Here is a 12,319-nt window from a genome sequence, read left to right as displayed (position 1 = left end):
TATATATATATATATATATATATATATATATATATGACAATAATAATCAAACAAACACCCACAGAACAACTAAAATTGGGGTATGAACTAAATAGTGGAACTTATGAACGTGTCTTAGTGAGAGGTATCTGAAGTTAGTATGACACACGATCTATCAGAAGTAGTTTCTATTAACACGTCTTACATGGGAAAAGAAATCACAGATTTAAAACCAGAAGCATGCATGGGTGTTCAACAGATTACTCCTAAACTACCATTTACCCTTAATTGGCATCTCTCATACTTGAATCTCATTAATCACTTCACTAAAAATATTCTCACTTTTACCCCAATCTGTTAATTTAAAATGATATTTCAAAACTAATTACAAATCTTAAAAACATTATAAATTTAAGGTTTCTCATCACAATGTTTTCTACTATTTGTTACTTAATTCTGAATGCATAGATAATGAATCTAAGTTTCAAATGGACAGCAACTGCCTGTTGTAGAAACCTACAAATATAGAGGACGACGTTTCGAAAGTCTTCTGCCTTTTGTCCTCAGGTGGTCCTCGACAGCAATTGCTGTCCATTTGAAACTTAGATTCATTATGAATACTCTGCCTAAACAACCTATCAAAGGATAGATAATTATTATCAAACTCATGGACACAAAAAAGAACTACCCAATATTTTTTATTTGAAAAATTAACAGTAAATTTATAACTTAGTTTTATTTCAACATAATGTAAACTTAGTTTACATCTTTATATATATTTAATTAGTTAATTTTTACACTTTTAATAAAGGAGGTTCAAGGAAGAAGAAAACCACAAGAAACTTACTTAAAGCTAAATACCCATACTTTGCATGAAGACATGTGTCTTTATTGGTTATCTTTTTCACATACTACTGCATCATTTACATAATTAATGTTAGATTGTTTTGAAATTCCTATTGTATTATTAAAGAAGGCTTATCGGCTAAATGTTTGAAACTGCAGTTTTCAGCCGACTATAGTGATGATTTTGTCATTTAATGTGAGCTTAAGTATTTTCATGTTACGTTCATAGTTTACTTCTGTTACAATAATTCTCTTCTGAATGATACTCTTACTAACTTGACACTATTATAATTCCAATTTTGATGAATTATCTTTATTTTTGATAAAAATCCTACCTCTTCTACTTTAGCATATTCTTCCACAATAGCCTGATAACAAGAGGGATCATAGCCATTCCACCTGTCACGTTTCCCATCATAATCTAACGATAAATCGGGAAGATGTATTTCATCTGGAGCAATGTCTTCCGATGTGAACTTAGCACCAACTTTTCTTGGTCGCTGAGTAAAAAAAAAAATTAAAACACTTAATTCTAATTGGACAAAAAAGTAATGCAGATTGTAACCTTAATAGAAAAAAAATCACACGTGAAATGTTATATTAAATATCAAACATTCAAAATAACAACCATTATTCAGTTTAAAATTAATATACATCCTTTTTCAAGATTAATTTAGAAGCATGCTCTTTCCCATGATGAGCCCCCTTCAGGAAGACTGTACCAGGATACACTCTTCTCCCGTGAAGAAAGGAAGTGTTGCTACAATGGGAGGAACAGCCCAGAAACTGTATCATGCTCAGGGAAGTGCTATAAGTGTAGTGTGGCTAGAGTATATCAGACCGTATATGGTGAGTGAACTCCAGTCCAAAACTAGGTGGCATCGGAAATATGGTTTCAAGTCTGTGGTAGGACCCTCCTCCCTACCATCTGCACGTCAAGCTCAGTGAGGCAGAACAGGCATTTATCATTCAAACTGCAACAGAATGAGGATTTATGTTGGCTGGTTCTCCATCAATCCTACACTAGACTATCCAGGAACTCAATATCTGGACAGTGGTAAAAAGGGGGAAAAGCCAGCCAGAGGGGTGAACTGATACAACATGGGCAGAAAACCACTGACCTACTCTCTACTGAGTGGAAACGGCCACACTCAGAAATCAGCCTCCATTGTCCACCACTCCAGCAGCTAGGAACGTGTAAGTGACAAGAAATCCCATGTTCTACTAAAAACCCTATTTTTAAAAGCAAGTCAACACTAGATTTTAAACTAGACATGAAGAATGAGGAGGGATACCCTGCCTGCTTTACTTATAATAATAAGAAATGACTAAATGATGGAGATAGCATGTGTCAAAGGTGTAAGGAGTTGTCCACAATCTCTTCCAATGGACAACAAAAGTGAGCAGCCAACAAGTGCGTAAGGTGACAAATTTGATGGAAGGACACCTGGAACCACTGACATAATTCCCATCCAACAAAGAATATGCTAAACAGATGAGTTGACTAAGCTATTTAGAGAAGTAATTGGAGAAAGAACACTAGTGGAAGAAGTAATCCAAGTGGCCAGGAACCGCAAAAAGAAGAAGTGCAGGGCAAATAACAATGTAGCACACAGATAGGACAGAAAAGGCAATTATGATTTTAGTAAAAAGAAAGATGAAAAATAGAAGGGAGAGAGACAGGTGTGAACACATGGTCCCCCTCATGTGCTGCAAATGGTTGAGGGAGAAAAGTGCAGTCAGAATGAAGAATGGCACAGGAGCAAGGAAAAATTGCAGGAACAATCGATGTTATACATGTCAGAATGTTGATGACCACAGGCAAAAAGAATGAGGGAATAGGCTTTAACCCAAATAAATTATTTTATTTAGATCTGTTAATTTAAATACAAAAGAATATAAGACCACAACCTCTTTCAATTCAAAGCACTAATCCTAATTCACTTGTAAAGACCTTTCACTCACAAACCAGTAAACTCTTACCCTTAACATTTATGCTTCAAGTATTGTTCCCAACAATATATTTATTTTGAGTTAATACTGCAATAGGGCAATTAAAATAAATAGTTAAATGATACAGCATGTTTATAGATATTATAAAAAAGTAATAAAGTCACATGCCTAACATGCAGATTTTTTCAAGCAAGATTTTAAAGATGTGTAATAACAATGGAAAACACCTTGACCCGAACTCATAGTTTCAAACTAAAATATCAATTTCTATAATAAGCACTACCCTCTTTCCTATTTTGAAATACAGCACACAATGTTTTGACACACGTTTTTGCTTATCATCCTATGGTTTGCCAAATGTGAGATATAATGCACTAAATGAGGTGGTATCGAAATTGACACCTTACAACTTAGATTGGTTAAAACTTTAAAAACTGAGGTTGAACATGCCCAGATGCCATTTTATAAAGAAAGAAAACTGGAAAAAAGGTTTAAATACTTATCACAGATGATAGACCAAGTGGTAAGGTGCAACAGAAAAATCTAAACATTGTTTAATGAAAATGTTTTAACCTTAGAGGGTCTTTATTTACAGTCTAAAACATATTTAAATTTAATATTATAGTATTATTTAAAAACAAAATTTGATAAACAGGTTCAAATAAGTATCTATAATATTTTCAATTCACTAGTACAATTTTGCCCTCGAGGCAAGACAAAATGGATGAGGTAAGAAAAGGATTGGGGGAAAAATTGTATAAGAAAGAGGAAACCAAAGAGTCCCAGGGAGGTGGGGTAAGGAGGGCATAGAGAACAACATTAAAGACACACTCAGGTAAGCTAGAAGGACAGGAAGGGTGATGGAGGTGAAAGGAATGAACAAGCATAGTAAGAAATGGGAAGGAAAGAAAAACTCAGAAGTAACGGGAAAACTGGAAAGTAGTAAAAAGAGCCATCTGGTAACCAACAATAATCAAAACTGATAAGCCCTGGCTGAAGAGCCCAGTGAAGTACACAGACAGATAAGGAACAGAAAGAAGGGGAAAAAAGAACAACAATGCCAATTATGCTGATACACCATGATGGGAAAACAAAAAAGGAAAGGAGGGAGGATACACATGAAAAGAATTCCAAACATCATGCAAGGGACCAGACAAATTCCCCATGTGAAGCTGGAGCCATGATACAGCTAGATGAAAGAGCAAAGTGCAAGGCTGTAGAAGAAGAGAGCAGGAGAACAGAAGAGGACTACATGAGGGAGACTTCACAACAAGATCCAGGGCATCCAGAACATGACAAGCCACAAGGCAGACATGCAGAGAATGAGCCCACAAAAGGAGGTCGAAGGTTCAGAAATAGAGAAAGCCAGACCAAGTGCTCCCTGGTGATTGATATAGGATACCACAGTGGAGTTGTCCATATGAATCATTACCAAATGATCCAAAGCCAAAAACACCTGTAAGAGTACCAGGAGGTTGACATGAAGAGCAGATCCTCCAGGTATAATTGGCCTGAAACCTCAAAGAGTTGAGACAAGTACCCCACCCTGTCAGGAAAGCATCTCCAAATAGAGTGAGGATCCAGTCAAAAGGGAGGAAAAGGAACATCCTCTGGAATAATGGTTCTGTCAAACCACCAGGTGAAAACAGGGAAGAAGGAAGATGGATAAGAGAGAACAAGAGATCCTGAGAGAGGTTCCACGAATTGTACAGAGTCCACTGCAAAAGATGTACATGAGCATGACCCAAGAGAATAAGGGGTGCTATGGAAGTCCCTAAAAGAGAGAGAACCTTCCACACAGAAAGAGGAGGAGAGGATAGAGTTGTGGAAACCAAACTTATCATGGTCAACCAACAAAGCAGAGAAGGCTGAGCTCTGCAGAAATGGGAAATGAAGAATACGCCCAAGGTAACCTGCTACTAAGTGTGTGTGAGATGAGACCTTTCCAGCCTGACCAACCAACCAAAACATGCCATCTCCCATAGAAGAAGAGTATGTATGTAGGTGTCCTATTGGGATGGAGGGAAATATTGGAGAAGGATGAGAAACTTGTTCAATAGTGTTCTTGGCCAATGAAAGATGTCAATGAGACACCAAATCCCATATAAGAGGAAAGGGAATAGAAACATGAGACAGTGGAGGAGGAGAAGAAAAAAACAAAAGGTAAGACCCTCCAATAAACTTAAAGCATGCCAAAGTTAGCCACAAATAGAAGCCAAAAAGCCCCTATTGGCCTTGAGTATATGGGAGAGTCACCAATGTGATTGTCAGTGCCAAGGACTATGCACAGAGGAAGAATAAATGGAAGAAGACGAATGGGAGGAAGAGACAAGGAGAGGAAAAGATGCAGAAGCATGGGAGGTTATAATGGGAACAGAAGGAGTTATGGAGAAAAGGGAGGACAAAGAACAAGGTTGATAAAAGGTTTCAAACTGTGACTCCGGAGAATATGGTACTTCACCAAAAAGATATTGGTGGAGGAAAGGAGCCAAAGATCTCTTGTGATAAGAAGGGAGACAAATGTACAAAAGCAAGAATGGCATCCCTCCCCAACAAATCCCAGTAACAAAGCAACCAAGTCAGAAAGGACAAAGCCAAAAAAAGAATAATGTGCCAATGTAGAAAGGAAAAAAAGGAATGAGTATCTTTCAATAACCCCATAGAGGTACGGTGGATTGCTTCAAAAAGAAGGGAAAGGGAAGAGAAAAATGCAAAGGGGTAGTGAGAGTAAGATGGAGCCATAAAAATTGGACCTGAGAAAGTCGAACTGAAGATAGAGGATCTGACCTCTCAGCCTGAAGAAGAGACTCCAAAGTTTGAGAATCCAAGAAAGGGAATACAGCCCAATGCTAAGCCAAGGCACATGTGACAACCAGGCAAGGAGGAAAAGGCATGCCTGCACCAGAACAAAGTTGAGATAAAAATATCAGGAGAGGGAGGAAAACATAAAAATTAGAAACAGGGGACAAACTAACAAATGAGGGAGAATAATTATATGAGACAGGAGAGAGAGAGAAGGTAACATACCTGAGAAACCATGTCCAGAAATTATGAAAAAGGCCTAAGTAGATCCAAGACAGAATTGGTAAAATATTTGGCAAAGGTAGGTGGTGGGAAAAGACTGTCAAAATCCCCATCATCATTAACAAGATTTACAGGAGGAAGTGTATCTCTATTAGGTTCAGAAGAATAGCTGTCTCTTCCTTAACAGACAAAAAGGAACCCGATATCATCTTAGTTCTTTGTCTAGTGTGAACAATGTTTTGTTGTCGAACACCAGACAAAGTGGCAGTTACTGTCACTTGTGAATTCATAATGTGGAAATAAAACTCCAAAAAATCTGCAGGTGCAGAAATGTTTGAAAGATAAAATCCAAATTTAATATTTACACAAACAGTTGGTATTTTCTGTAGATACTTCCACAATAAATAGCAATATCACAAAATCTAATGAGCGGAAAAAAAAGACACGTCTATATACACAAGTGCCCAACTGAGAAGTGATGGTTGAATTATCAGTAAAGGAGTCAGCTATGTAGGGAGGGTATATCCACTCCTATTGGTGAAGGGTTGTCACACGCTCATTTACATGCAACAATACAGCAATATCATGTGGAAACACATGTTTAGGTGGGAGCCTCAAGGAGGTTATGTATCGTATCAGAATAATTTTTATTTGCTTAAATAATGCACCCAAGAATACAGAATAATAACATGCAGAAAGCAAACAATGTTCTATAACTATTTTGATTAAACAGGCTTTTTAACTAAGGCGAGAGAGGCTTAAACTAATTTCTTTTGCTGCTCGATCTGAGCACCAAGAGATAAACTTCCAAACTGAAGACGAAACAGACAATACTCTGTACTGAAAACAATGTAATATAATACATTATTTGATCAATTAAAACTCTGCCTTTCTATTGGCTCTTTGTGAAAGAAAGGAGGTGATAAAGTGGGTCTGATATTTTAGTTTATGTCTCTGTAAACAAAGAAGATTGAAGGCTATAAATATTACACTTTGCTTTAGTAATAGATATATATTATAATTAAACCCCATACTTCAAAGAGAGGTGGTAAATAAATTAATAGAATGGGACAGACCTGAAGAATAAATGTCACAATTCTCATACAAAGGGAGATCGAGGACTTATTTAAATATTTCCTTTTGAAATTAAGAAATTAAAATTTATATTATATTAAGATCTGATTTATTAAATAAGTTTCGATACTAAGTTTATTTGTATACATTGATAATAAAGTAGTTTAATTAAATTTTGAATGGAAGTATGTGAAAGGTCATGACATGCACACCTTGACATACCTGTAGCGAAATAGTTAATGATAAGAATACAACATTTAACTACACTTTTAAAATATAAATATTTTTTAAAATGCTGTTATAGGATATATAAGTTGTTAGCAATAACAAAAAGCTACAATGTTTCAACTACACCTCACTATCTTAACGTGGCTAGCCTGGTGAGTTGTGGAAGTGTGGTGTTGATTGCTTCATCAGAAGATTTGTTGTTAAGCACAAAGCTACACAATTTGTATCTACGTTCATACTGTAGGTATGAAAAACCAATTTTTAGTGTTATATATATATCTATAGTTTAGTTCAAACTACTGATGCACTCTTTAATGTACTAGTTAACTCTCCTTACACGGCTCGGGCGATTTGACCAACTTGTACTCATTTAAAGTTGTTATAGTTTTGATACTACTAACTTTTAATATAAAGTATGTAAATTTGGCAGCCTTTCACTAAATATTACAAGCCTTTTACATACAAAAAAAATCAGAATTTTTAGTGAAGTATTTTTGCTAAACTAAAAAAATATTTCTCCATAAATATATATATATATAGTCTTTTTTTAGTAGTCTGAGTGCAAAGTTATTTTTGTGTTAAGACCAAAAATATTTCATTTGTGTAATCCCTAAAACCTTCTAAATACATTTTAAACATTTTATTTTCAATAAAACTATGTATTTTATCTGTTATTTTCTTTACCCTAACTCTATAAGAGGTTGGCTAATTTGATCAACCTTGTAAACATCATATGAAAATAAGAAATAAATCTAAATTACTTCTTTTTTTACTTTCTGTAATGACTTCAAATTGTAACATGAAACTATATTTGTTTATCCTAAGTAGCTTTAAACTCATAACAGTATAAATCTATTTATACTTATATTTTATTGTTTTATTGCCCTTTGAACCATGTCTAACTACTATTCATAAGTTAAGTTTTAATCACTTAGGGAACGTGTAGCACATGTTATGGTATCGAATTACATTACTCACAAGTCACTCCGAGCTGCTCGCATGTATACCTCGTTAACATTTTTTATTTTATTATTATTATTTATTTTACTTAATCTAACCTTAACTAAACTAAAGAAATTCCTATTTCTACATTTTACTTTTATAATAATAAACACATGAAAAACAAGAAATAAAGTACTTACTGGAACTTCTCTTTTTGTTGCTGATAACACGTAACCCTACATATTTATACTAATGGGAATAATGCACTTCATAATTTTTTATTTAATTAAATAATGCACCAAAGAACATAGAATAATAACATGCTAAAAGCAGACAATGTCCCATAACTATCACAATTTTTCTGGCTTTCTTACTGTGCAACAAAAGCCGTCATGCATTCATCCAAGCTAGTCAATATGTTTCCCATGGGAACGAAGCTTGTACTGAAGGAGAAATTGACAATTCTATGTTCAGAACATAATGTAACATGATATGTCATTTGATAGATGAAAACCTTGGCTTTCTATTGGCTATAAATAATGCAGTATTAAATTTTGAATGTAACTCACTGAAAACCTTATGACATGTGCAGTAAAGGATGACTGTGGCATGAGAGTTAATAGAACAGCATTAATAACATATTTCTCTGAATTTATCCACCAAATAACATTGTCAATTAATAAAATAAAATAAAAATGTCATAAAAATTCAAAACTTGTGTCAAAAGCAGCTTTAGTTCAAACCCCGAGATAACAAACGCATCTTACATAAATTCTTCGTGGATCATTATCTGAACAAAAAAACCAATACAGTACAATACAAAGTGAAACAATGAAGTAATAAACACAAATTAATGCACTTTACCATGATATTAATTTTCATAAAGTTTGGATGAAAATGGACCAAATGAGATCCAAACACAAACCTCAACACAGTCTTTCTTTTTATGAGTTTTGGCTCCACAGTTCTCACAAGCTCCTTTTCTAAATCTGGAAGCTACTCCAAGCTATAAATTAAAACACTCAGTCTCAGTCTGTGCTTCATTTTTAATTAATTAGAATTATATTATTTTTTACTACCACAGTCTGTTTAAAATATTTACATTTACACACTATTATAAGGTATTCTCTTATGAAATGAGTTGTTAAATATTAAACTTTAAATATCAGGGTTATTGTCTTGGGAAAGTTATAATATAGGGACTTCACAAATGAGTAAGTCAGTTTAAAATGTCTACAATATTCTTATATTCTATAAGATATTCTAGCATAAGCATTTATCTAACATTAAATAGTTGTCAGAATAAATAGCTTTAGTGTTGTTGTTGGGCTTAGGATTCTTCTACAGTAGGTATCTATGACTTGTTAGCGATAAATTCAATGATGATAAACAGCACACACTTCACTTGATTTCAAAATAATATATATATTCAGAACAAGTTAAATGTATGTACAATAAATTCTTCAACACTATAGATATTATAGGTATATCATAAATACTATATATGTAGTTTTCTCCTTCTTGTCAAAAGTCCACTTAAGCCTATTTAATTACTTTAGAATTTCAGTTGAAAAGTTGAACTATCTTCTTTATTACTATCATACTAGTATTCTGTGTGTGGTTCACTTACAATTGTGGCACAAGTTACTGTAATCGTTTGGTCTTCTTTTCTCTGAAGATTCTCTGTTCCTTTTGTCAAAGTGTACCCAGGCTGATTCAATTACTTTACAACCATGCTTTGACAGAATAAATTATTTTTCTTATCTGCTTTTCTACTGTTAGTCTTACTCTAACATATTAAATGTTAGGCCTATCACTTTTACGGTAGTTAACTTCACGACGATCCTTTCCTTGGCCTGTAAGTTTACTCTTTTTTGCTATTATCTGTCTGCTATTTCCACTTGTCTCACACTATTTATATGTCTATCACTTAATTATCTCCCCTCCTTCTATATTCTCAACGTCAATGTATTGCATGTGGCGTTCGATAGTCTCAATATCAATGAATTATAAACACAACTTTCTACAATCGTCTGCTTTTAACTCTTAATATAACAAAAATAAAACAATAATAAAATATTAATTCACAAAAATAAATCAATAATATCTAAACTAAACAGTCTTTTATATCATGACAACAGTTTACAAAGTAATTCAGCCTGACAGACAAACCTACGAGTGTGATAAACTTCTAAGTACTAATTGTCAAGAATAAATATAAATATTTTAAGTTATAAAAGATAAAAACTATTTTGTCCAGAAACTAAATGACAGTTACCGTTTCTCCTCGAACATAATGATCTCCAATGGTACTGAACGTCTTTTGTTTTTCAGGTTGAGGACGCTGATGTTTTAAGGTAGGACCTTTTGACCCAAAGTACCAAGGTGCACTTGCAATATACTGAGGAATGTGTGGATTAATATCTCTGGATAAAAGAATAAAATAAACTAGGCTAAATTCAGTGACTTCATTTGTAAGATTCAAGACAAATTCTTTATAATCATTTATAAACGATGCGCACTCAAACCTTGGTAAAAAACAAAAGCTATTTCAACAATTAAAAACTTCAAAACCTGAAAAGTAATCATCATGTGTACCCCTTTTTTGTCTAGAAAAAAGTAATCGCCTGTGATTATGGCCCTTAGTGTTCTACTCATAAGCTAATCATCACCTGTTACATGGGACTGCCTCAACCTGAATACAGATTTTTACACAATATCACAATTTCACTTGGTTTCAGGGGCCCAGAATTATCTTTACTGATTTTTAGTTTGCTAAGTACAACTTTCTTATTTCCTTGTCTTGTGTACCCACCTGCTGATATGATTTTAACAACTTAATTATATGAAGAGCAGAGTCACCTCAACCTTCACTACTTGTACCTTCCAGAAACTGATAGTTTTAATCTCGTCCTTTACCTTCACTACTTGTACCTTCCAGAAACTGATAGTTTTAATCTTGTCCTTTACCTTCACTACTTGTACCTTCCAGAAACTGATAGTTTTAATCTTGTCCTTTACCTTCACTACTTGTACCTTCCAGAAAATTATAGTTTTAATCTTGTTTTTTGTGCATGATCAATTTGACTAACACATTCACCTCTAGATACTGTGGATCTCTTATCAAAAAGCCTTCTAACAAGCTTTTCACCAGAGTGATCCACATTAATGTTTAGTATGTAGACAAACCACTTTTTATGCATGCCCAGCCTTTAAGATTATTAGTGTCACTCTCTATACCATTTAGGTACAACTTTTCGTTCCTACTGCACTGCTCTTAGTGTAGTCACAAGTTGGAAGATGTATATATAGGACTCCTTTTTATCATACGATAATATATATATATATATATATATTACAAATCAACTGGTCAAGATGGCTGTAATAACGTTTCAATTGATTAAACAATTCTGTAGATCAAATACTCTCCCTCCTCTGCTGAACAGGGGGATGGGTATTCAGGTGGACTCCTCATACCAGGGCCCTAAACTGCCTGAAGTGTTGCTGAGAATCAAAAAATAGGAAAACCAGACCTCTGTGGTCATTTGGGTAAGTCCCCAACTTACTGGCTTAATTCACAGTGGAATCTGTGAGAAGTGACAAACATTAGGGGTCCAATCATACATAAGCAATTTTGAATTTACCTTGAAAGAACAATAATAACATGGCTAATCTAATACAGAAAAAAATTTCTACATCAAACACAAACTTGTACAGCTAAATCCACTCCTAGACTCCAATATTATTTCCCTACTGCCATGAATTTTGGATCTTGGTGCTCCCTTTTTTGCACCCCTAATAATTTCATCTGCATTGGTACACATATATTTAGATAAGTTACAGATCACTTTTGCATTATTTAATTGAATTCTGGTAGCACTGCAATTCTCCATCTCCATTAGTTACAAGTTCAGTTCCCTCCTCTTTCAATGTGGGTATTATAGTAGGGTGTAATACCAAATTTAAAATTAACATCTTATATTTAAAGTGAAGTTCAAAGACCTTTTAGCTCTACTATAACTGATCTTTACCCTCCTTCACAGACTGATGTTTTTAAAAAATAACCATCACAGTAAAGACAGCTGATAACTGGTTTAAAAGTATAATAACAGAAGACAACAATGTGAAGATATTTAATTATTCTGCCTGAAGGAAAATTAAGCAGAAGGAGTGAACTGAATTAGAAGTGGAGAAAGTACGTTTTCTTTTTGGCACAAACCAAAATGTTTTAGTAAAAAAAGTGTAGTGAAATTACCTGTTAGCTAAAGGTTAT

The 12,319-nt window shown here is 34.1% G+C and overlaps 1 protein-coding gene across 1 annotated transcript in view; it reads right to left on the bottom strand.

Moving 5' to 3' along the window:
• LOC106475277 (pre-mRNA-splicing factor SLU7-like) overlaps positions 1-10,472 on the bottom strand; it is a gene marked incomplete at its 5' end in the record, with an annotated part of 25,826 nt that extends 15,354 nt beyond the window's left edge. Inside the window, 3 exons of the mRNA XM_013935973.1 lie at positions 1,161-1,325; positions 8,972-9,052; positions 10,325-10,472. Coding sequence (XP_013791427.1) covers positions 1,161-1,325; positions 8,972-9,052; positions 10,325-10,472 — 394 coding nt within the window. The remainder of the gene's footprint in view (positions 1-1,160; positions 1,326-8,971; positions 9,053-10,324) is intronic.
• Between the last annotated feature and the right edge of the window lie 1,847 nt (positions 10,473-12,319).

This window comes from Limulus polyphemus, unplaced genomic scaffold, assembly GCF_000517525.1.
Source record: "Limulus polyphemus unplaced genomic scaffold, Limulus_polyphemus-2.1.2 Scaffold8342, whole genome shotgun sequence".
Lineage (NCBI taxonomy): Eukaryota > Metazoa > Arthropoda > Merostomata > Xiphosura > Limulidae > Limulus > Limulus polyphemus.
Note: the sequence above shows the minus strand (reverse complement) of the source record. Positions and strands in the feature narration are given on the sequence as shown.